A 25,701-nucleotide genomic window follows, 5' to 3' on the forward strand; every position below is an offset into this window, starting at 1 on the left:
CTGGTGTTTGTGCTAGGTCCCATAGCTGTTTCCCTGGGTTCTGTTCAATAGATCTCATGATTGCATCAATTTTGCAGCATTGTTTGATTTATTAAATCAAATGACTGCCTGAACCAGTTGTACTAACTCCTGGTAGCAAATGATTAAATTCATCACAGTTGCAATCAGCCCAGAGGGTGAAGCAGTTGTCCTTGGGGAAAAGCCTGACCGAAGAAATGAGATCGCTGCCCTGCTTTGGGGATTAGCAACTTGCATCTGCTATACATATTCAGAACCTAGCTAGTAGTACTCTTCCCTAAAGGAAGGGGAGGGCATAGAAAGAGCCTGGTTGAGGATTCAGGAGATCTGCCACTAATTGACTGTGTGACTTAGGCCAGTGGCTTAATTCCTGTGGTTATCAGTTTTTCCTGTCTATAAAATAAAAGGGATAGAGTCAGTACTACCTGATCTCTAATACCTTCCATAAGTTAAAATTCTTTCTTAAAAAGCTGTTTTTTAAACTCTGAGTCAAGAAGATGTAATTAGCCCTTGCTTGGTCCAAATGAATGTCAGGGAGGAGGAGGGAGGTTGTAAAGGAAGAAGGAAATGCTTTGTATGTCTTTGGCAGCAAATCATAATGCAGTACTGAAGCTTCCCTTGTGGATAAAAAGAAGCTATGGCAGAGGCGGGACCAGCTTATAAGCGAGCCTCCTGACACTTGTTTGCGGCCATAGAGGGCTACGGCATGCTTAGGTTGCTACCTCAGCTTTTGAAAATAGGACAAGGGAGCCTGGGGTCTCAGCACACCTCCTCCATTGGCAGATTTTGGAGTGCAGCTTCTGTGTTAGGCATGGACGGATGACACCAAGTGGTATGTAAGAATGATTCAGTCAGGTTCAAGAGAACCAGGTTCTCATTTACTGTTTCTCCAGGGGCCAGGAGATAAATTAGTATTTGTTCTCCTAAGCCTCATCTTTTATTTTTTTTCAAGACTGTGTGAGGAATGAGAATAAATAATCAATCCACCAGCAAAAAGTTTCTCAGGTATTTAGTAGGACATAGAAGGTCTTGAGATAGAATTTTTATCCACGGTTTAAAAAGTAGGAACCTTCAGTGTGTGCTAGGCACTGCACAAGGAGGGTATAGCTGTGCCTGAGACACAGTGTCTGCCCACTGAGGAGTCAGAGTCTGGTTGGTATAACAAGCAAATCCATGTGAAGCCACTGCTTATGCAGTACATTCTGGTGTTTGTTTGCCTGGAAAGACCATCTCTTTGGACTATTCCAAATTCCCCAGGGTTTAATAAGCCTTTATAGGCTAGTCTTGGCAAAAGCCTTCTCATAGTCCCCTGACAGAAGTATTTATTCTCTCCTCAAACTCAGAGTTTGAAGGACTAGACTGTGGTCTTAACTACAAATCTGATCACATTTTGGAGAAATTGGAGCTTTTTGGGGGGGTTGGGGAGTAGAATTCATGACAGGGCACAAGAAATAAAATGTCAACACAGTTAAAAAACCATTTGTGATCAGCTTGTGATTATTCCCAAGGGGCCATTCTTGGGATCTGATACTTCCTGAAGGCCTTTCAAAAGGTTTTTAGATCCCTGCTGAATCTAGTCTGTACTAAGCCCAGCAGCTGTGTAGCCACAGGCGTATTAATTTGTGTGAGTCTAAATCATAAGTTTGGGCCCATCCAGTTTTAATCCATAGACATTCAAGACTTGATCAGTGGTGGGTGTTGGGGTGTGGGTAGTAAGCGATGTTGTCTGCACTGTTGTTGGATGTGGCATCTAGCTTGTATCTTATTACAGACATACTTACATTTGAGTTTTCTTTACCTTTTTTTTTTTTTTTTTTTTTTGAGGACTTGCTGGGCAGAGTTGCTGATCATTAAATATAAATATTTTCTCTTTTCCATCTCAGAGTGGCTGTGTCTTTTGTTTTTTTGTTGTTTTTTGGAGAAGATTCCAGGAAGAGCTACTTTTCTTATACTGGGTAGATATACCTATTATGGACTAAAGAATATTAAATATTAATTCTCTCTGGGAAATTAGCTATAACATTTTTGGAACAGAAGGTGGCCCTGTTAATTACTGTCCTATTTCTAAGGCTCTCCTCTATTGCATGGTAGGGCTTGGGTCTCATCCTTGTACATGCTTTGTAAACACAGAGATTTTCTGTTTGTTTTGGCAGTGTTTTATTTGGAAGGAAAAGTCTTTGGGAATTGCTTTTGAATATGACTGCTATTTGGCATGACCCAGTATATCATAAAAATCAGCATTTCCTATCCCCTTCTGTTTTATTTTTGTAGTTGGCTCTCAGCTCTTGAAAGTACAAAATGGCTCCATCACCTGTCTGTGCTTCTGAAGTCAGCACTTCTGGTAGTGCATGCTGTGGATCGTGATCAACGACCAGTGCTAGCGCACTGCTCGGATGGCTGGGACCGCACCCCCCAGATTGTGGCATTGGCTAAGCTCTTGCTGGACCCTTATTACCGAACCATAGAGGTAGGATTTGACACTTCAGGATGAGTGGGGGAAACCTTGGAGGGTTTTATGATCAGTTTTGATTGAGGTGGCTAGGTCCAGTGAAAGTGAAATTTCTGTAGTTTTGAATCATTACTCCTTTATCTTGAGCTAAATTGTTGTGGTACGTACCACAGTGCTTGTGCCTCTTAAAAGGGGGTAGATTGTGAATAACCAGGTATTGAGAATACAGACATGTTTTCCTTTGCAGAGTATCTACTTGGATACCCCAGGAAAGTGGGGCTTCTATAGAAGGATCTTGACATGCTTATTATGGTAATGGGTCTGTATATCACCACAATATTCTGTGGAGAAAGAACCCTATTGTGAAATAATCACCTATTGGGTTAAAGATATAAGAAAAACCATAAAGGTACCCTAAAATATATGTAAATCTGGGATGGGGAAAGATTTTACAAACATGACTTTGTAAGCATACCATGAAAGAAATAAAAAAGAAATTAAGGGGGGAAAAAGTATGACTTTTTTATAGTGAATGAAGGGCTAAAAATATAAATAGTCTCAACGAAGACTTAGATAAATGCTTAGTTACCACCCTTTTGATGATTATGGAATGGAGTTGAGGGAATCGGGACACTGCCCTAAGCCTGTGTCCCATCCTTTGGCCGTGGGGCTGGGTTAGGGGCTCCTGGTGGGCTTAGTGGGAAGGTGTTAAAAGGGATCACTGTTGGTGACATTAGGCTCAGAACAGTTATAGTTTGGATAGACAAGCACAAATGGGTCTCTCCTGGGTGCTTCCCCGCAGGGTTTCCAGGTCCTCGTGGAGATGGAGTGGCTGGATTTTGGCCACAAGTTTGCTGACCGGTGTGGTCATGGGGAGAACTCGGATGATCTGAACGAGCGTTGCCCAGTGTTTTTACAGTGGCTGGACTGTGTTCATCAGCTTCAGAGGCAATTTCCGTGCTCTTTTGAGTTCAATGAAGCATTCCTTGTGAGTTTGGGCTTGTGATTCTTCGTTTTGGGGACCTTCTAAATTCATAGGGGTATCAATGCAAATGTTAGTGGGCCAGTTTTCACATGAAACTGCATCCTTTCTAGAATTTGAGGGGTCATTCTTCCATTTTTAATTAAAAACAATAGTAATAAACAGGTGTTTGTTTATTTAGTGAATCCATGTGTACTAAGTTTACATAAACTTTGAGTTCTTCTAAACAACTTTTAAAATGGATGATAAAAGCACTAAACAGTAGTTAGAAATAGAAGCAATAGATTTTCATCTGCTCCCTCCAGTCCATCTACCAACCCCCCGTGTCTGTTCCACACTCTCTGCTCCCTGTCCTTTGAAGGAGGATGTACTATCCTTGCCCTCTTCCAGCCCCTCCTCCACTTGTGCACCAGCTTCCATCCCCCTCCTTTGCTCAGCTTCATTGCTTCAGCATTTCTCCTCCCTGCCCTGTGCATCAGCCTATTTTCCTTTTTACCAGATCACTGCCATCAGCATACAAGCATGGTATAGTGCCTCCTATTTCATCAAAACCGTTTCTGGGTACTGCATCCCCCTCTAGCTATCACCTCCGTTTTCATATCTCATTTCTTCACAGCAGAGCTCCTCAAGTCTTGACATTTACTCTCTCAAACGCTTCTCCTCCCATTCTCTTTTAAACCTGGTCCAGTCAGGTGTTCACTCCACCACTTTACCAGAGCTGCTCTTGTTAAGGTCACCAGTGACCTTCACATTTCTAATCCAGTGATCAGTTTTCAATCACCCTTTATTTAAATTGCAGTATAAGTGATAGATAACATTATATTAGTTTCAGGTATACAACAGTGATTTGATATTTGTATATATTGCTAAAAGATTACCACAAAATTCTGGTTAACATCTGTTACCATACATAGTTATGAAGTTTTTTTCTTGTGATGAGAACTTTTAAGATGTCCTCTCCTGGCAACTTTCAAATATACAGTACAGTATTCCTAACTTACAGTCACCCTGCTGTACATCACATCCCACGATTTACTTATTTTATAACTGGAAGTTTGTACCTTTTGACTGCCTTCATCTTCTTTGATCCATCATTAAAATTTGGCACAATTTAATCACTCCTTTCTTGAAACACTTTCTTCAGATGACTTCCAGCACAGTCTTAGTTCTCCGCTTCACCAACTGGTCCTTTCTGTCTCCTTTGCTGGTTCCTCCTTCCCTCCCCACTCGTGAATGCTGGGAGTGCCCCAGGGCTCAGCCTCCTTCTCTAGGGATTTCATCCAGTTTGTTGGCTTTTATTGCTCTCTGTGATTCCTACATGTATACGTCTTCAGCTCAGATCTCTCTCTCCACTTAACTCCAGGCTCTCATCCACTTGTGACTACTCAGTATCTCCACTTGGATGTCTTAATGGTATTTCAAACTTAACTCATTCAGAACTCAGTTCTTGATTTCCATATGTCTCCACCCCAAAACTTATCTTCCAGAAGTCTTCCATCTCACCAAATGGCAACTCACACCTTCGATTCATTTAGGGCAAAAATTTTATGTCATCCTCAACTCTCCTTTCTTTCATATTCCATATTCAGTCTGTCAGCAGATTCTGCAGCTCTGCTTTAAAAATATATCTAAAACCTGATAACTTATTGCTACCTGTGCTGTTCCCAACACTAGTCTAAGCCACCACATCTCCTGCCCCAATTCCCGAGTCAGTCTAGCAGCCTGAGGAATCCTTCTAAAACATGATACAGGCCGTATCATTCCTCTGTCAAGAAACCTCCAATGACTCTGCTTTTGACACAGGATAAGTCACAGTCCTTAAAATGGCCTGCAAGGCCCTCCTGCAAGGCCTCCAAGGCTCTCTCCACAGTCCTTAAAATGGCCTGCAAGCCTGTCCAGGCTCATTTCCTCCCATCCTCCACCTCATGCAATGTCTGCCCATCCTCCACCTCATGCAATGTCTGTCAGTTCCTCAGAAGTTGCAATCCTGTGCTCACCTCAAGGCCATTGTGCCTGGAGCAGCCTCCTCTCCCACCCCCGGCTGGTATGATCTGCTCTCTCATTTCCATCAGGTCTCTAGAGGTCAGTGAGCCTTCTTACGCTGCCCTGCATGTGCTCTGGCCGCCACTCTTACCCTGCCTTATTGTTGTCCATAGCACTGGTCACCCCTACCCCCACAGCCAGAGCGAGCTCTACCAGGGCAGGAGAGCCGTCTTCTCACTGTTGCCTGTCCAGCACCCACAGAAACATTTGGGGTATGTGAGATGCTCAATAGCAACTTGCTGAATGAAAAGCTGTTTAGAAGTTCAGACTTGGGTTGCACACTGACCTGCTCCTATGCCCAGTTTATATGGGTAGCTGTTAACTGGGGACCTTGGAGACTGTTTACAAGGGAGGCCAAGAGGATGGGGGTGCCAACACCCTGTCTTTGCCGTTTTGACTCAGGAGTGATGGTGGCTGGGGTTATGAGGAGTCTGCGATTGGGTGGCTTACTTGGGTCCCCCATCCTTACCAAGCGTGAACTGAAGTGCACATCAGGGGTGTCGGGGAAGGTGGCTTAGCTGGGCTGACCTTCCCCCAGAAAATGCGTACCCATTGTTTGATTTTGCCTCATATTGGACTCCCATAGGTGAAACTGGTGCAGCATACCTATTCCTGCCTGTTTGGAACATTCCTGTGCAACAACGCCAAGGAGAGAGGGGAAAAACATACTCAGGAACGGACGTGTTCTGTGTGGTCGCTGCTTCGGGCGGGCAACAAGGCTTTCAAAAACCTACTGTATTCCTCTCAGTCAGAAGCCGTATGTATTCTTTAGTCTTTTCTCCCTCATCAGCAGAATGAATTTGGGGATGGGGACATATGGGATCTTTTTTGAGAAGTGACTGTTTTCTCGAAGGCATCTCAGTTGTCTCTGGATGGAGTAGTTCCATTTTTTCCCAACTACTTTGTCCTGAGAAAGGCCTGTTTTCTGGCTATTCTGCCCTGCTTCTGACTGCTCTTTGTTCAGGGTGGTTTGATTTAGCAAACATCTCTACTTTGCCACTCTAGACATGAATCTTTTCTGGCACCTCCGCCAGAGCTTATTTCTAGCATGTTCTGTCTAACAGGTGGAGGAGGCACTTAAGTTGTTCCCTGGATGCCCCTGATAGCTCAGAAGGAGCTGCAGGCCCCCAGCACCCTTCCAGTGTCAACAGGCAATGATACCCATTACAGCATCTGTCTCAGCAGAAAACTGTTTGTGACACTAGCAGTGTGTCTGTGTGATCCTCTATACTCACATGGAGAACTGGCAGGCCCTTTAAGACTTCGTTCCTCAAAGGAACACTTTCTGTTAAGCAGAGAAAAGGAGGCACTTATATCTGTGCATCGGTACACAGTAATGTACACAGTAATGTTCCTTTTAATGCATCTTAAATTCTAAAGTCACAAGGAAGCTAATCAGAGGTTATATTGATTTGCTGGACTATTAATTAATAAACCTCTTACTACAGTTAAGTAGTCCAAGGAAAGATTGAAGCTAACTGCTTCTCTCTCTCCTGTGACTGCTGGGGAAGTAACAGTACAGAAGAAAATTTCCTCCTTTTCACTTCATTAATTTAGATGATCCTATAAAACAGGTTTGACAATGTGTTCTGAAGCCAAGCTTTTGTACTAGGGAACTATCAACCATCTAGAATGACTCATTTTCTTGTGTGGTAAAAGCAACAAATTAGGTTGAGAAAAGCCAGTCATTCAATAAAGGTGACCTAAGAAACAACTAATGAGAAGTGGATTTAAAGAATTTTTTTTAGATTTTCATTCCCACAGAGGCTGTCAGGTGAAAAATGTCCCGTCTACCCACCACCCGCCGTGATAGAGCTGCATCCACTCATGCTAATGCCCCTTGGAGATTGTGCAGGACTGCTGGGCGTTCCTGCTTGGTGCTTGCTTCTTCACCCTCATTTCTAGACATTTCTAACAGACTTGTTGGAAGTTGTTTAAACCTGTGTCCACCGCTCTCTCTTCAGGTGCTGTACCCTGTGTGCCACGTGCGTAACCTGATGCTGTGGAGTGCAGTGTACCTGCCCTGCCCATCCCCGTCCACCCCTGTGGACGACAGCTGTGCACCATACCCAGCCCCTGGCACCAGCCCTGATGATCCACCTCTGAGTCGGTGAGCCTGGGGCTGATGCCAAGACTGCAGGTCCTTTGTGGGTGTACTCCTGTGTTGGGATGCATCCAGGGATGGTTGGAGATCATGACATTATTTGGTTCCACACATGTTTCTTAGATCTCTGAGGAGCAGTTTCTCAGTGATGGAGCATATCCTCTGGGTTCCTTGTGACCCTCTGGCTGGAGTTTCAGCCACTGCTCTGTGCTCCTGCCTCCCTGCTGTGACTTGCTGTCCTGGGCTTGAAAGGCAGATGCCATCAGATGATAGACAGTCTGGCTTTGAGATCTATGAATTAGCTTTATTGAATTCAGACTGATGAATAATAATTTAAAATATTGTAATATCAGAAGATCAGCAGTGCTACTTTCCTCTGCCACTAATTGAGAAACATAGCAGTATCATGAAGAATATCTTTTTAAAATAGCGTTTGCTATTAGCTTATTTGTATGTGTTGGGCATGGGGTAGGGATGGTGCCAGAGGAATAGAAGTACTCGTCCTGGAGCTCTGCCTTTCTGCAGTCTGAGCCTTAGTCCAGATGCGCCATGGCTCCTTGAGTAGCCGTAATGGAGCCATTTATGAAATGACTGCCTGTTAAAACCTGTTGTCTCCTACTTCCCTGTGAACAACCTCATATTCTCATTTCCCCCAAACTCCTTCCTTTAGGCTACCAAAGACTAGATCATTTGACAATCTGACCACCGCCTGCGAGAACACAGTGCCTCTAGCCAGCCGGCGCAGCAGTGACCCAAGCCTGAATGAGAAGTGGCAGGAGCACCGTCGTTCGCTGGAACTGAGCACTCTGGCTGGTCCTGGAGAGGAGCTTCTGGATCCTGACAGCCTGGGGAAGCCAGCCAAAGTGCTGGGTGGCGCCGAGCTGTCTGTTGCAGCTGGAGTAGCTGAGGGGCAGATGGAGAATATCCTGCAAGAGGCCACCAAAGAGGAGAGTGGGGTAGAGGAGCCTGCCCACAGGGAGATGCAGGAGGTCAAAGAGGAGGCTCTTTTAGAAGAGGGGAGGAGAGGGAAGACCCCTGAGTGCCCAGCCATTGTGCTTCATCAAGAGCCAGAACTGGGTGATGCTGCTCTAAGGAGCCACCATCCAGGCACCAGCCTTCTTGTGCTCTCACAGGGTATTCCTGAGCAGCAGGGTGGGCACAGTATTCTCCCCAGTTCTCTCCAGGAGCCCCCCCAGGGAGAGGATGCCCAGGAGGTCCCTGTGGAACAGTCTCGAATAGGAGCTATCACACAGGACAGGGAGGAGGCAGTCCTTCCAATCTCAGTAGATGTGAAAGTTGGCTTTGGTACCTCACAGTCAAGTTCTCTGCCCTCCCAAGTTTCATTTGAGACCAGAGGACCAAATGCAGATAGTTCCATGGACATGTTAGTGGAAGATAAAGTGAGGTCAGAAAGTGGTCCCCAAGGCCATGATAGACCTTGCTTACCTGCCAGGGTAAGCAGTGGCAGGTTCAGTGGCAAGGAGGAGCTTCCTCAAGCCATGGAGCCCAGGCCTTCAGAGAGGAGCCTGGCTGAGAGGCCCCAAGTGGGATCTCTGGTGTATAGGACTTCCCCCAGCAGCACCCAGAGCCCAGCGCATTCTCCTTGTGCCTTGCCTTTAGCTGAATGTAAAGAGGGGCTTGTGTGCAATGGTGCTCCAGAGACTGAAAATAAGGCCTCAGAGCAGCTCCCAGGGCATAGTACCCTCCAGAAGTACCCTACCCCCAATGGGCACTGTGCCAATGGGGAGACTGGTAGGAGCAAGGACTCACTGAGCCGCCAGCTGTCTGCCACAAGCTGCAGCTCTGCCCACTTACACTCGAGGAACTTGCATCACAAGTGGCTGCACAGCCACTCGGGGAGGGCGTCTGCAACTGGCAGCCCTGACCAGCCTTCCCGCAGCCACCTGGACGATGACGGCATGCCTCTGTACACGGACACTATCCAACAGCGCCTGCGTCAGATTGAGTCGGGCCACCAGCAGGAAGTGGAGACCTTGAAGAAACAAGTCCAGGAGCTGAGGAGTCGCCTGGAGAGTCAGTACCTGACCAGCTCCCTACGCTTCAATGGGGACTTTGGGGATGAAGTGGTAAGTACACTATGGTGCCTCCATAGCTGCACAAGGAGACAGGGCACACTGAGCCGGGGCGCCCTTTGTACAGATTTCTGAAAGAACTGGAAAGTTCCAGAATTGAGAGAGGCTGGAGATCAGCCTCAGCCAGGTGATTGGCAGTGTTCTTCTTTTTCTTTCCTGTCTTGCTTACTTTCCACAGGTATCCTGTCTAGACAGAATTAGGAAGAGAGTTAGCACTCACTATGTGGTTGGTCAGTTCTCTTCGGAGAGAGGATCATGCCTTGAGAAAAGCGTGAACTCCTGGGCAGAATAATATTTGTAGGGCAATGTCAAATGTTCCTGTGAAATCATAGTGCCTGTCCTACCCCAGTAGCTAGTGAACAATTAGCTGCTGTACCCCACCCCCCCAACCCCCAAACATAACATGGGCTGTAGCTGTGAAGGTTTAGTTCTTTTTAAACAGGTATTTGTACCTACCTTGTGGCAGGTGATGGCAGTAGAAATGGGGAGAGGTATCACTGTTGGGAGTTAGCACTGATGGAGCCTGGTGACCGGAGTGGTGGTACCTGAGGGGAGGTTCTCAAGGAGGCAGTCTCGACATGATTAAGGACAAGTGTGAGTCTGGCTCTGAAGCAGTCAGCGTACATTAAAGGCGGGCTCGTCCAATGACTTTCACTTCAAACTGACTTGGTTTTTCCTTTATACTAATGATGGTTTCTCATTTTCCCAGAGTCCTTCAGAGAAAGGACATGCCCAAAGCACTCAGTTTCAACACACACATGTAAGTGGCAGGGTTGGACTGACAGGCCCCCTGAAGCAGCTGACACTGAGTTCCCACTTCATCCTGCTCATTTCTGCCCTACTCACTTCCTGGAACCCGAGGCCTGTCTTTCCACTCCAGAATCCCTGCACATAACCTTAGATCTGTGTATCTCTCTTCTAGCTGAGCTCAGCCCTGTCTCTGAACCTGCTCAACCCAATTCTTGATGGCTGAGGCACCTAGAGATTCAGCAGCCCTAACACCCAGGCCCGCCCAAAGTCCCCAGTGCTCCCTTCTTTGCCAAGCCCTTTCTTCTTCTGGGAGGAGACCAGGTTCATTCTGTTCAGCTGTGTTTGTTTGCCAACAGACTTCAATTCCTGACTCGGAAAGCATTCTGGATCAGAACTGTTTGTCTCGCTGCAGCACAGAGATTTTCTCTGAAGCCAGCTGGGAGCAGGTGGATAAACAGGACACGGAGGTACAGGCTCAGCCCCTGTTCTGAGTGCCACCCATGCAACTGTTCTGCAGTTCTTCTCTACCCCCATCATCCATTCCCCCTGCCCCTGGCTAAGGAATGACCACACAGCACACTTAGCCTTGAGCCTCTCTGAATCTCAGCATCTATGAATTCCCATCAAGCCTAGAATTTCTCAGCAAGGGAGATGTAGCAGGCCAGCCCTCTCTCCTCATTGCCTCTATGAACTGGAGCCTTGCCAGCTCTCATAGCGACCCAGGGTGCTATTGCCTGCCACTTGATCTCAAGGGAGTTTGGAGTCCCCTCCAGGGAAACGATTTGGACGCCTTTCTTGTACTGCTGACATCAGACCTGATGGGCTGGTGCCACTGGAGCCAGTGTGGTCCTTGTGACTCTTGCTGCCCCCCAGCATGGCTCTGTTGGCTCCGGCTGGATGGCCCATCTCCTGTCACTAATCTGGCCTCATCCGTTTTACAGATGACCCGTTGGCTCCCTGACCACCTGGCCGCCCACTGCTATGCATGCGACAGCGCCTTCTGGCTTGCCAGCAGGAAGCACCACTGCAGGTGCCACTGGGAGGGTGTGGTGGGGTGGGTGGGGGTGTAGAGGCTGAGGTTTGGTCCACAGAGCCTGCAGATTTGAAAGATGCAGGCAGCTGGCTGGCAGTGTTCTGAGGCAGACCCCAGGGTCTTCAGGACCCTGACTCACCTTTTGTGCCTCTGAAATTGGTGTTTGCAGAACTGCACTGGGTGTCTTTCTTCCATTTTAGAGTGATCGTGAGTAAGTTTTGAAAATGATGTCCCTTTTTTATTTTGGTTCCTGGATTGATGAAGCAACTGCTACCACCACCCACACCGCCATTTCTTATTCCTAGAATACAATTTCTTCCCATTCAGCACGGCTGCTGTGAGCAAAGACAGTTTTCCTGCTGTGGGCAGAGAACTTCGTTTTCCTACTCCTTACCCCCTCTCCCTGACCGCATACTTATTGGTTGGAGGACTAGTGGGAATAGGTTAGGGTATAGTCTTCAATCCATAAGGCTCCTGACTTCTTTCTTCCTTCTGGGTTGGAGCAGTGAGTGGTTAGGGATGCTTTGCCCCAGCTGGGGTGGTGACTGGAGGATATTCAGTGTTCTTGGGGTAGGAATTTTATCTGAACTGTGACATAGCCCACCCACATGAATGGACCTGGATTGAAAATGGAACCACCTCTTTGTCTGGTGATGATGCTTCTAGGACTGTCTCTCTCCCCACGCTCACCCCAAGCCCAAATGTCTTTAGTTGGCTTCTTCTCTGAGCTCTTTCTCCCCTCCTTGCAGGGACATTGACCGTGTTGATCAAACGTGGTGAGCATTTGCAACAACCTGTCTGTGATTTCTGCACACCTACAGTAACTTCTCCACACTAACGCTACCATTTCCCCCTCTCTGCACTCATTGGGATGAAGCTTTGGGGCAGGAGTGCAGGCAGGCAAGCAGGTGGGCTTGGGTGGGGTGGGGGGACCACAGCAGCTGGCTGCAGGTTGCAGCCGTGGTTGCCCCTGCTGACTGCATAGGTCAGCCGAGCCATCTTGCTTGTGGCAAGAAGCGGTGCTTCAGCAGGCGCTGGTCTTGTGGAATAGCCAGTTGAGGGGTTTTAGAGCTATTTCTTTTGGGTCAGTCATTCACTTAGATGCCAGAATGATGCCGGTGACTTTCAAGTCAAACAGCATGACTTTTTTAAGGAAAAAAAAAAAAAAAAGAGCCCAGGACTGAACAGAGATGGTCTTTCCGGAGAACTGTTAGCATTGAAGACTTAAGGGAAAACTCCACTTAGGGTCTATCAGGATCCCCTGAAAGAAGTCAGATAGAAAAGCTTAACTCATCAAATACATGTCAGGCCTTTAAGCTGAATTCCAGAAGGTATGTTAAATGTACACATCCAGAAGTAGATTTAGGTAATGTTTCTCTGTAACCACAGTTGTTGCTGACTCATGCTTTTCAGAAACAGAGTTGTGAAGTACTCACTGCATTCTAGAAGATGAAGTCTTGTGTTTGTTTTAGTTCTGTCTTTCCATTGCTCCTTGTCTAGCCTTTTCCTTTTGCGGTGGTATTTTGTTGCCAAAGGGTATTCAGTATTCTCTCTTCTGTGCTTAAGTGATCCTTAATCCAGCAGTGGGTTTCCTTTCTGAGGAGCATAAATGAAAAGGTAGTGAGTGATAACTGGCTAAGGAGGAGGATTTCCTTTTAGATGCTTGCCCCAAGTCTTTGGCTGCATTAGACTCTTCGGAGTCTCCTATTCTAGGGCCTCCCCAGAGTGGGGTGGGGTTGTAAGGTGAGCAGAAACTCATCCTCTGCCAGTTCCCTTTCCTGGTAGTTGTGAAGGGCATCAGTTTGGGTGTGCAGACCTTTGCTGCACAGGCGCATCAGAGCTGGGCTTTCAAGTGGAGGAGTGGAGAGAGGCTGGGGACCTGGGTGCAGTCAGGCCTTCAGGTAGAGCTGATATTCCCTGGAGATGCATGGGGGCAGGGGAGTGACCCAGTGTCAACTCATCCTTGTCTAATAGGGTGTGTGTGTGCACCTGTGTTCACCTGTGCTCTTGTCTTTTCACCCTGAGCATGTGTCACTGGTTGCTTGTCTCCTGGCTTCGCATGCTGGCAGCAAAAGCAGTCCTAGATGGCAGCAGTCAGTTCTTCCTGTTGTTGCCTCTGAGCCTTTGGGCAAGGCTCCTCACTCCCCAGCTGGGCTGGGAGTTTCTGTCATCTGATTAGCTCAGAGGCAGTTCATTGGACTCTGGCCTCTCTGTGATCATAAGCTACACAGAGGCCATTGCCCAGGTGGGTGTGGCCACAGGGTTTTCCTGGGCCAAGACTTGGCCATTGAGCTAGCAGCTGCCTTCTGCCCTGGGCTCATTTGTTTTCATGGATCTCTCTTAAGCAGCATCTACCTGACACCTTGTAACCTTGAGCCATAGTGGTGAGGCAGCCAGGGTCCTTGGTCCTAAAGTGAAAGTGGTGTGCGATTATGCTAGGGAGCGGTCCCCTCCCTCCCTGGCTTCTTCGTGGGTTTAGACAAATGAGAGTGTTTGATATTAGAGGAGTCTCCGGCATATCTGAATCGTGTACAGAGAAGCGCTGTCTTCTGAAGTTGGTTTCTCCACCCCGTGTCTGCTGACACTAATGCTGTTTTTGTTTCTGCTCATCTCAAGGAATTGTGGGAACGTATTCTGCTCCAGTTGTTGTAACCAGAAGGTTCCAGTTCCCAGCCAACAGCTCTTTGAACCTAGTCGAGTGTGCAAGTCTTGTTATAGCAGCCTGCATCCCACAAGCTCCAGCATTGACCTTGAACTGGATAAGCCCATTGCTGCCACTTCAAACTGAAGCTCAGTGACCTGGGGCAGGCAGAGGCCAAGCTGCTGTTCCTCTGACAGGCCCACAACAGCCTGGGCAGACTGAGAGGCCCGTGCACTTTGGAATGGGGACATGGAACCAACTGTGCAGAGTGATGGAAATTTGGGATGTACCACTGGATTGTAGATTGATCTCTCCCTCCCCAACCCACCCCCACATTTGTTTTCCTCTCCATTTTCTATCCTCCCTCTGCCTCCAAAAATGAGACAAGTACCCTATTTGTCTTTTTTTTTTTTTTTGGATGGAAGACCAGAGGTTGCCAGGCCCCCTGTAACTGTTGAGCTGCCTGCTGTCAGGCGATGCTGGAGGGGTGGCTTAGTTCCTCAGGATGGGAGGAGGCTGGTTGAGTCAGGAGTGGAGGCCTGAGATAGAGAGCAGTGAATAAAGCCAGTGCTGACGTTTGTGACCATTCCTCGTATCACTGCCACATCAGAGCAGATTGGATTGGAAAAACCTTGCTGCTGAGGACGCCGAAAGCATCTGCTCTAAGAGCAGTGCCCCAGGTGCCCTGTCCCATCCCACAGGCAGATAAATGGGATTGGGGTTTGGAGGGAGGGGCACAGGCATATAGTAAGTGGGACCCCTTAGGCGCTCCCACCCTGTTTGGGTAAAGAAGGGGTACACTCGTGAAGCAGGGAGAGGGCTGGGAATGGGTGGCTGGCTATTCTCCCCCATGGGATTCTCTTTTTAACTTGACCCCTTGTCTAGGGCTCCCCTCACTGTCAACAGTCTGCCCCCCTCAGCCAGGCTGTGTGGTGCTTCCCACCCTCAGGCATAGGGTGCAGACTGGCCAGAGTGCAGTATCCTGCTGCCATGGTCAAGGCCAAAGTATGCCCTGAGCCTGGAAGCCCCTTCTGGGGCCTGGTCCCCCAAACAATCTCTCTTCCTCGTCTAGCACATGGAAATCCAGACTCAGGGTTCCAAAAATTCCCCACTCCCAAACCAATCATGGATCTCCCCCTTTAGGGGTAGAATCAGCCTTTCAGAGTGCAGTGTCTGGAGAAGGGAGCATGTCCCATAGACTCAGCCTTCCTCCGCCTCCCCTTCTTGGAGCAGTGGGAAGGACCCAGCAGTCCCACTGCCCTGCTCCTGTGCTGTTGGTCAGCAGTGAGGGGCCACTTGGTGACTCTGCAGGGCTCCTTAGAGAAGTGACAAAGCCCGTAGGAGATGCAAGGCACCTTTCCTTAGTAAGCTTCGATGGGGTCCAAAAAGAGCCTTAAATCAAGAATATTTGTGGTGGAGGTGTGTATGGAGAAGAGTGGAGAGGAGTTTAGGTTTGTGCTTTGTGATCTTGGCATCCATGTTTTGTGCCTGCCCTCCCTCTCGGGGGAAGGGCCATGCTTGGCTCTGCTAAAAGCTGCTAACTGGTAACAGGGCAGATTGTGGTGGGCAGTGGGGGTGAGGCTGGGAACTCTACTTACCCTTTGGAAGCAATTCCCTGGCTAAAGGCAAGTTGTCTCTCAGAAAGGTGGCTCCTGTGTGTGCCTGGGTGTAGATAAGACGTGGCCCAGAAGCCTTCCCTGGAGCTGTCAGTCCAGGCAAAGCCAAGAGCGTCTGAGTGCGTCTGACTTCCCAGTGGCAGGAGGTTGCTCAGAATCTGAATTTAGTGAAACAGGGTGTAAGTTCTTCGCACTCTGTGTGGTCTGGCCTTGCAGGTGGGGAGAAGTCAGTCTATCTGAAGATTGTGCAGGTCCTAGTGACAGGTGCCAAGAGGTTACGATACGGGTTTCTTGGGTCTGATGTACAGTGTGAATAAATGCTTGCAGCTCTTAGCCCTTTTTTGATCAATGAAGCACTTTTTTATTAATATTTTTCTTTGTATGTAAAGGAGGAACCATAACTCTCCGTAGCTGTATATATAACCCTTTTCTCCTAAAGAGGAGTTGGTCAGTGCTCCTATATTTTTCATTTTTTGTCAAAGCAAGAAGTAAATACTTTAGAACTGTTAAATATATAAATAAAGTGAATAAAGTTTAGTGTTCCGCATGGTAGCATTTGCTAACACGTTCTAATTCTTTTTCCCTGTGGTTTATTCCCCTTCACCCCATTTCCCTCTTACACAGAAGCAATTTGAGGTGCTGCTGAGAAAGTTGACTTTGGCAAAGGAAAACTACTGATTTCTTTTAAACTCTGGACCTTGGCAAGGAGCCGCACCACAATACCCACACACTGCAACACATTTCCTCGATGGTTTTTGCCACTAACATCTCCAAAGCTAAAAAGGCAAAGCAGTCTGACATCTTAACAATCAGCTGTTCTTCCTTATCTGAAGAACTGAGTGTCAACACTAATTAAAACTACCTCTGTCCTCCAGGCTCGTTTTTGTTTTTGTTTTTGTTTTTTTGCTGTTGCTTTGATTTTAGCCAGTGCTCTAGCCCCTTAACCCCACGCAGGGAGCAACAGCTGCACCTGTAGCAGCAGGTAAGAACTGAGGCATGCGTGCAGTGGAGACTGAAAGGAGGTTTTGCGGGGAGGGTGGCTAGAAAGTGCTTCTGCTCTGCCTGTCTTGGATGAGAGAATTACGGGTGGGCAGAGAGACCTTGGGCAGAAACTGAATTGGATGAGTGGATTGTGTGCCTAACTAGAGGTCTCCTTCCTCCTCCCACACAGAGGGAGGAACCTCTGCTCCTTAGATCTGCAACCAGCCGAGAAGGCCGTAGTTTCTAGTCACTTCCGGACTAGTTCTTGTTCTTCGCGGAGGTGGATTTTCTTTCCTGTGTCACTCTTGGGCACACTTCCCATCCCGTGGGCCTGTGGGGGACGTAACGTTATGCAGTTCTTCCTGAGGGAAGGTAGGTACTGAGTAACGCCCAGCTCTGGGGTTGCCAGCCTCACATCTGTGGTGAGTTGGGGGCTCTGATGAGTGACCTGCTCTGAGCTACCGGAGAGCCTTCCAAGGTCACTTTTCGGATGTACTCACTTCCTAAAGTACAGACGCACTTAAAAACAGCTCAGTTGGTTCCAGTCTGAGAGCTGTGTGTGCCATCTGGCAGGTGTTTGAGAACTAACTTGTCCTCTGGGAGGAGAAGGTGCCACTTCAGCTGCCTTCAGTCCATCTGGGAGCCAAGTCTGTGCTCAGACCAATTTGTAAAAACCTGAGTTGTGTCAGCCAATGTGTGTCTACACAGAGCTCCTGTTGTGCCTGGGGGCTAATGCTTAGCCCTTGGCAAGTTAAAAACACTTGTAGGATCTAGCAAGGCTGTTGGGTCCATAGAGGGGGAGTTACTGGCGTTACAGAAGATGAAGAGCCCAGTGCTGGTGAGACCTGCACAGTGCGAGTCAAGGCAAGGAACTGCCCTGTGGAAGAGGGCAGTATGTGAAGAAAAGCTGTTATCCGAGGACACAGCCAGATTTCTTCAGGCTGTCACATGGAGGTATTTGGTCTAAGCAGTGGAGTACTAACAGTGACCTTGAGATGCCAGGATGTCCTCTTCATCTCTGAATTTTTCCCCTCTTTCTGTACTTCGGTGTCCTTAATCCCAGTCCAAAAAATGATAGGACTGCCTTAATCCACTGAGACTTCCTAGTAAAGGTGTACAGAAAATTTTTCTTTATTTTGCTAATATGCTCATTGTTCATTTCTATGTTAGCAGAGAATAATATTCTAAGAATTAAAAAGGTACTGTGGCGGATTTAAAGGGGAATGAACAAAATGCTGCCCCAGAGCATTTGTTAATTTCCAGCTATTAAAAAATATCAAAATGGGAATTGAGGATAAACCCTAGAATATGGTTTCAGGCCACTGTCCTTGAGACAGCTGATATACTTGGCCACTGCACACGAGGCTGGGAGATCGTTAACTGTAGCCATGACCTCTGCTGATGTCTTAAGAGCAAGGGCTGCTTTGAAGGTGCTGTTGCAGGACTTTTCATTTTGCTGGTACCTGTTCAAGTGATCTGTCTCCAGGGCTGCAGCTGTACCCACCCGACTGCATTAGCTGAGGGTAGGGCTAACAATGAGTGAAAATGGACCCGGACTGTGGAGCAAAATGACTTGAGTCTCCATTTGGAGTTTGGAAAATATGGCAGGAGTCCCAGCTGTTTAATTTCTAGTCACATTTTCTAAGAACATTTGTTCAAAGTCGAGGTTACTGATGAGATGTCTGGAGGGCAGGACCAGAATGTGTGAGAGGCATCTAGCAGGAGTAGGTGGCTACGCTCCTAAGCCTCTGACTCTTAAACAGGAGTCTCCCTGCCCCCGGTACACAACCACACTTACACCTTGGTCCTCTCCCTTGTGTGGAGTTCATCTGCTGCACATTTGTGCAGATACCAGCTCCCTCCCTGGTTGAACAGGGCTCTTCCAGACTAGGCAGTTGTCGGAGGCATGAGGAGGAAAGGGAAGGGGTACCCTCTGAAGTAGAAATTACAAAGTTTTTTAATGCTGCTGTTGTATTTTATTTACCACTTTTTTATCATATCGAAGTTCTTAGCTTCTCTTATAGTGCTCATAGCAGTTGCATTTCAGTTGTATTTTCAGTGAAATTTGTTTTACACTGGCATTCAAAATTGACCTTTCACTCTTCCTGACTGGTTTAAGTTTTTTTTTTTTTAAATGCAAACTGAACCCATGAGGCTCAGAATCTGGTTAAAAACGTCGTGTTGCTGCTGACAGTAGTGCCCACTATTGTAACAGCATTGATTCTGCTATAGCCTCCGTGACCATGTAAACTAAGTAAATGTCGTTTTCACCCACAGTTGTTCAGCCCCTTGCCACTGTGGTTCTCTAGTCAGTCTTGTGACCAGTGTTTTAGGTGCATGGGATAAAACAGCTCCACTCCTTAGTCTGTTCAAGAGACAGGGAGGGGCCTGGCCAGGAGGGGGCAGCAGGAGTCAGCATCTGTGTTTCAGAGGCCTGGGACTTGAAATCCTGGTATTAGAGGTAGGGGGGGAGGGACCTTAGATAGTGTGGTTTTGTGGTTTTCATGCTGTTCTGTGGGGAGCAAGCCTTCTGTCCCATTCAGTATTAGGCTTCCAAGTAAGATGTGATGTGATTTGAAGAAAGGTTCTGATGATTAAAATGAAAGTCTGAAATCATTGATTTAATCCAACCTCCTGATTTTTTTTAATTTAATTTTTTATTTTTTACAGTAGGTCCTTGTTGGTTATCTGTTTTAAATATAGCGGTGTGTACATCTGAATCCCAAACTCCCAATCTATCCTCCCCTGCCACCCTTCCCCCAAGTTCATTCTCTAAGTCTGTGAAACTGTGTTGTAAATAAGTTCATTTGTATCTTTTTTTTAGATTCCACATAATATCATATATTTTTGTCTTTCTCTGACTTACTTCACCTAGTATGATAATCTCCAGGCCCATCATCTATGTTGCTGCAAATGGCATCATTTCATTCTTTTTAATTGACTAACATTCTGTCGTACCACATCTTCTTTATCCACTCATCAGTCGATGGACATTCAGGTTGCTTCCATGTCTTGGCTATTGTAAACAGTGCTGCAACGAACACTGGGGTGCCTGTATCCTTTCGAACCATGTTTTTCTCTGGATATAAGCCCAGGAGTGGGATTGCTAGATCATGTGGTAGCTGTTATTAGTTTAAGGAACCTCCATACTGTTCTCCATAGTGGCTGTACCAATGTATATTCCCACCAACAGTATAGGAGGGTTCCCTTTTCTCCACACCCTCTCCATCATTTATTGTTTGTAGATTTTTTTGATGATGGCCATTCTGTCCGGTGTGAGGTGATATCTCATTGTAGTTTTGATTTGCATTTCTCTAATAATTAGCAGTGTTGAGCATCTATCCATGTGCCTTTTGGCCATCTGTATGTCTTCTTGGAGACATGTCTGTCTACCTATTTTTTGATTGGGTTGTTTGCTTTTTTTTTTTGACATTGAGCTGCATGAGCTGTTTGTATATTTTGGAGACTAATTCCTTGTCAGTCGCACTGTTTGCGAATATTTTCTCCCATGCTTTGGGTTGTCTTTTTGTTTGTGGTTTCCTTTGTTGTGTAAAAGCTTTCGAGTTTAACTAGGTCCCGTTTGTTTATTTTTGTTTTTATTTCCATTACTCTGGGAGATAGACTGAAAAAGATATTGATGCAATTTATGTCAGTGTATTCTACCTATGTTTTCCTCTATAGTATCCGGTCTTACATTTAGGTATTTAATCCATTTTGAGTTTGTGATATTTTGTTGAGAAAACCAAGTTTCAGGGAGCAGCAAAGATTCATCCACGGTTACCAGTGAATAAACAGAAGAATTTGAATAAGAAACATTCTCTCCTGCCCCCTTCCCCTCAGTGCTCTTGGGTTTCCAGAAAGCAGCCTTAGATAAATAGTTACTCTAACCTGGCTCTCTCTGAGTTAGCCAAACCAGAAATCTTGGAAAAGAGCTTAGTAGTCACTACCAGAAGGCTTAAACTGTGAGCCCTCCTCTCCCTGGTAACCCAAATCAAAAGGCTTTGATATTGTAATGCAGTATTTGTTTTTCTTTTAAACCTTTCATGTACATAAAAAGTGTTAATAGCATGAACTAAGTTCAAGTCATGTCTTAAACTAGTGGGGTGGCAAGGGTGGTGGGGGGAGCATTTTTGACTAGTGCAAATGGGTTGTGAGCTATCTCAGTGTCCAATTTATATCTGATTTTGTTTGGTATAGTATGGAGGAAAAAATCCTGATTTTTATCTGTGTAAGTGGAAATAGTCATAGGTTGTCTGCAATCTCTAGTTATGGACAAAACTGAAGTAGATACTTGAAAAAAGGATCAAGAGGAATATCCAGTACCTGCTTTCAGCCCTTATCCTCCATACATCAGGTAAGAAACACACGAAAGTTATAATCACTAAAACTGTATTATGGTGAGAGCCATAGCACTGAGTTGCAGCTGGGTGTGGCGATCCCAGCACAAGGCTTGCACCTTCTGCATCAGCGACCTGAGAAGCCCACACAAGCACAATAATGGAGGCCTTACCTGAGGTCTCAGGCAGCCTAAGCAATGCATGTTTTACATCTGAGTGTACGTGTTACAGACGACTTTTAAAATTTAAGATGACACTTTGCAGGGAACCTCTGAAGCACTGCCACAAGAGCCAGTTTCAAAACCACTCGTTTGGTGGAAAGAACCTGGGGTTTCTGAGCCCACAAACTTGGGCTGGAATCCAGCCCCGCAGCGCCAGCTGAGTTGCCCGTGGGTGGTGAGGAACTGAGCATTTCCTTATCTAGAGCAGAGCACTGGGCACAAAGCGGGGGTTGACAGTGAGTGCCTAGAAAGTGCTCCCCTTTCCACCATCCATGAAATGAGGTGACATTTCTGTCTCTGGCTGCTGGTGGACATTCTGAATGGTCAGAGCCAGACAGAGCTTCTGTCCCACCATGTATTAAAAACTAGAAGATGACTGGCCCTGCCCTGGGTCTTCCACCTTACAGAGGTAACATTCTGATCTGAGTTAAAATAAATTGCAAGTTTATCACTATTCAAAGACTTTAAAGTTCATGAACTTAAAATATATTTTTTTAATGGATGCAAGTCTGCAGGTGCACTGCTGCTTTAAAGTCCTATAAAAGCAATGGGAAAGGGGGCCAAGAGAAAGAAATCGCTTGTTGGAGTTGGGGTGGCATCTAAGAACTCTGAGTCCCGTGGAGACTGATGTGGCCTCACTTTGCTGAACAGGTGATGAGTTTTAGGTTCCTGACTGAAGACTGACCAAGCCTTAAGATATGCAGACCAGCCAGCTCTCCAGGCTGAGGGGGTAGGTAGAGCGAGGTGGGCCTTACCTCTGCCCAGCATGGATGTCTAAGGCCTGGGCCAGATTGTGTTCACTACCTGGCAAGCGAGCCCAAGGTTGGAAAAGGAGTGAAGACCTTGCCTTCAGCTCGTCCTCCTTGCATCTCCAATGCCAAAGGAGCCCATGGTGGCTGAACATATTTAAGCCTTCGTCATCCAAATTAAAACAGATGTGAGTTAATTATAAATGGTTCCCCTACTGTATTTTGCCCATTGGAAAATCAGTCCCTAGAACTAGAGATTCTTTCAAGTCACCCAGAAGATTCTGGTACTCACTGGCACATACTCTATACTGGGGAGGCTCCCAATTTTGAACTCCCTGTCGGCCCTTGGGACCTGACCTGGGTAGCATAATTCTATTCTTTCACTTGAGTTGATAAACCAGCCAACTGCTGCCTCAGACTTCTGCACCCCAGCACGTTCTTGGGTGTCCCCAAGGACTATCCATACCTGCTGGCTCTTCTGCCTCTGCAGTTGGCCTTAGAGGCTGCGCCAGACCATCCTTTCCCTGTGCCTATGTTGGTATTGGTGTTCCTGAGGTTCAGTTCTCTGCCCTCCTTCCACACCTGCTTCCCTGGAAATTTATAAATCAGGGTACTTAAAATGGAGACACTTTATTAACAACAGTTCCATATGAGTCTCTGCCAGAAATGCAGCGAAGTCATCCTTCCCCAGGGGCTTGGAGAAACTGCTAAGGCATCAGGTATGCCCACCTGAACCAGTGTGCAAGGCCACCTCACATGCATACCCCTACATCCACCCTGTGCAGCTCTGAGGCATTAACTTGGGGACTGGTTCTCATGGGCCTGAGGACTGCTTGCCCAGTCTTGTCAGTTGAAAGGATGGCTGAACCAAAAGGCCTGCAGCACGGGCCTTGCCTTTTGTCTTCTGTGTGCAGGATCTAAAGTGCTAGGATGTCAGCATTTCCTTCCCAGTCAGCTTGGAGCAGGTGTGAACACTGATGTCAGTTTGCCATCCTCTCTCCCAAGCCCTGCTAGGAAGAGTTGAATTCCTCCCCAAGGCAGGTGTCAAGGTGTCAGGGGTCAAGGCAACTCTTAGCCCAAGAAGCCAGAGCTGGGTGTCTGCCTAGGCACATGCCTGTGTGTGCGTAGCTCTGTGCTGCCCTGACCCGGAGATTGTGGGACCTGTGTTCTAGCCCCTTCATTGATGATTTAGGGTGTAGCCTTGACCACTCTACTCTGCTTTAATTTCTCCTCTATGGGGAAGTTTGTCCAGTCAACCCACAAAGCTGTTGAGGATCCAATGAGGAAATAGATCATGTTTTACAAAGTCTAGTTGCCCTGACTTTGAGGGCATGAGGGGTAGCATCCTGCAAAGCCCACACTTGAACTTCTGCTCTGCCTGAGGCCCCCACCTTACCTGCTTTCACACGTCGTCCAGAGCTGGAAGCGGCAGGAACCCTTCTCGTTTCCCAGGCAGCCGTACTGCTCCAAGGCAAGAGAACTTCTCTTCTTACCTGTACCTGCTCAGCTGGAGGGAGGAGGGAAACATGTCAGGTCTTTCAGGGGTGATAGGGACTCCCAGCCATCTCCAGCCAAGATGGTCCCCAAGGTGAAATACTTAAGATCCAGCCACTTAAGTGGGTGGAGTGTTACCAGGGACAGGTTCTCTTGCTGGGGTGGGAGCTCTGCCCGGAGCTGCTGGGAGTCTCTGAGAGGTGGGCTCCACGGGGTGGCCTTGCTTCCAGGGCAGGTGAGGGCTGGGCAAGCAGTCAGCCATGCTGGCCCCTTCCCTTCGGGGCTCTGCCGCCTTACCTCCATTCTGGTCAGTGTCTGGATGGGCAGTGGTGATCCCTGAACTTCCCAAACACAAATCTCTTGATGTCTGCCCATCCTGAGAAAGAGGCACCAGAGGTGACTCCCTGGCCAGTTTGTGGTGTTGCCTCCATCCCCCTAGGGCAATATTTTGCTATCAGCTGCCCTGCCTGGCTTTCTAGGCATGCAGAGCCGGCCCTGCACCCCATGGGGAACAGAGAAGTGGGCTCAGGCAGCAGGTCCAGAAGGTGGAGGAGTTGAACTCCTGCCTGCTAAAACACATGACCATGGCCTGCAGCACGCAGAACACTTGCCCTCAGAGGGGAACTGCACTCCTCTAGTCTCTGAGTAGGAGCAAACTTTCAAAGGAGCCCTCTGGCACCCTTTCCTCCACGGTGCCATCAGCCCCACTGTACTTCCACAGCCCTATCTGACCTGAGAGTCCCTCTCACCTGCCCTGCCCCCATGCCCAGAGCTCCTCCTGCCTCTCCCCCTCCTTTCCCTTCTGCTCCAAACTCCCCTTGCCTCTGCAAGTCATCCAGGACAGCGTCACACTAAGGCAATAAAATACACAAGCCAGAAACAGCACAAATGTCCATCAACAGAGCAAGGGATAAACAATTTGTGAAACATTCATCTACAAAATCTAACACAGCAATGAATGAATAAACTAGTTACACATACAAACACACAGATGAATCTCACATAATACTGAACGGAAAAAAGAACAATATTAGGTGCTCTATGATTCCATTCTTTAAAAGTTCAAAACCGGGCAAAAGTATTATTTCAGATGCCAAGGTATGGTAACTACAAAAGCCAGGGCCTTGGTCATCTCTAGGGGTTGGAGCGAGCAGGTTGGGGAGGGTAAGTGGGCTTCCAGAGTGCTGGAGATGCTTTAGGTACCGATCAGAGTAGTGGGTTTCATGAATGCTCATCTGATAACTCATCAGCCTCTACAGATTTTTTTTAAAAAATTTTTAACATCTTTATTGGAGTATAAACTACAGATTTTTAATGTACTTTTCTACGTATATGTTATTTCAAAGTTCAGAAAACAAAAAACCCAGCCCCTCCACCTTGGGCTTCTCAGGGCGTCAGCCCCTTGGTGTGCATACCTCTCATGCAATTGACTGGCCTCAGTGGGGGATATCTAGTGGGGAGCTGTCAAGGCCTGAGGAGAAGGGTTGGCCCAACTACTCAGGTGGCCCTGGGTCAATGAATGGGGGCCACCTTCATTCCTTCTCCAGGGCGGGTGGTCCTGCCCGTAGTGCTGTCCCTTCCTTAGCCCAGCCTCATTGCCTTCCCAGGGAAGTTTGTGTTGATCTGGAGCACTGGCTTTCTGGCTTGCTCAGGCTGGCCTTGAATGGGCCTTACCTGACCTAGGTCTGCTTCTCATGAACGGGATCTGCTATGACGAGTTGCCCCAGTGCCCTAGGTTTAACTTATATTGGGTAGGATGCTCTTGGTTTCCATCGTTTGTTTATGGTCATCTACCAACTTACCTAGAGTTGGTGGGGGGACATTACAGAGACCCCATGGCTGGGAACCTTTGATTATATACAGGGATACCAGTCAAATAACAAAATATGAATTCCTACTTCATGTCAGGCACCTCAGTAGGCAGAGAAAGCCAGAATCCTGTGCTCATGGAGAAGACTGTGGACAAAAGACAGGTAAGTGTGATGAACGCTGCAGAGCAGTCTGGGGATCTGTGGGAACTTGTAGCAAGTCAGCAGAGGGGTTCCTAGGGAAGTAATGTATAAACTAAGGCCTGAGGAATGAAGAGGGAAAGAGACAAGAAGCTAATTCATTGAGCATGTACTGTGTGCTAAGACACTTTCGTCATTTCATTTAGTCCAGACAACAACCCTTTGTATTATTATTCCCATT

At 47.3% G+C, this 25,701-nt stretch overlaps 1 protein-coding gene across 42 annotated transcripts in view; it reads left to right on the top strand.

Annotated features, from left to right (window-relative positions):
• MTMR3 (myotubularin related protein 3) overlaps nt 1-25,701 on the top strand; it is a 153,043-nt gene that overhangs the window by 119,730 nt on the left and 7,612 nt on the right. For 19 of the 42 annotated variants that reach the window (XM_089894690.1, XM_089894688.1, XM_089894672.1 and 16 more), the window contains 10 exons: nt 1,902-1,973; nt 2,290-2,485; nt 3,270-3,455; nt 5,606-5,704; nt 6,079-6,249; nt 7,457-7,602; nt 8,267-9,683; nt 10,796-10,906; nt 11,381-11,469; nt 14,089-16,281. In XM_089894690.1, coding sequence (XP_089750816.1) covers nt 1,902-1,973; nt 2,290-2,485; nt 3,270-3,455; nt 5,606-5,704; nt 6,079-6,249; nt 7,457-7,602; nt 8,267-9,683; nt 10,796-10,906; nt 11,381-11,469; nt 14,089-14,260 — 2,659 coding nt within the window. In that variant the 3' untranslated portion in view covers nt 14,261-16,281. Of the gene's footprint in view, nt 1-1,901; nt 1,974-2,289; nt 2,486-3,269; nt 3,456-5,605; nt 5,705-6,078; nt 6,250-7,456; nt 7,603-8,266; nt 9,684-10,398; nt 10,693-10,795; nt 10,907-11,380; nt 11,470-14,088; nt 16,282-16,353; nt 21,431-23,260 lie in introns of those variants that run through there. The other 23 variants (XR_016387544.1, XR_016387545.1, XR_016387546.1 and 20 more) reach the window with 23 other exon arrangements.

Source organism: Delphinapterus leucas, chromosome 14, assembly GCF_059928025.1.
Source record: "Delphinapterus leucas isolate spDelLeu-1000000601 "Yukka" chromosome 14, BTC_Dleu_Yukka2, whole genome shotgun sequence".
Lineage (NCBI taxonomy): Eukaryota > Metazoa > Chordata > Mammalia > Artiodactyla > Monodontidae > Delphinapterus > Delphinapterus leucas.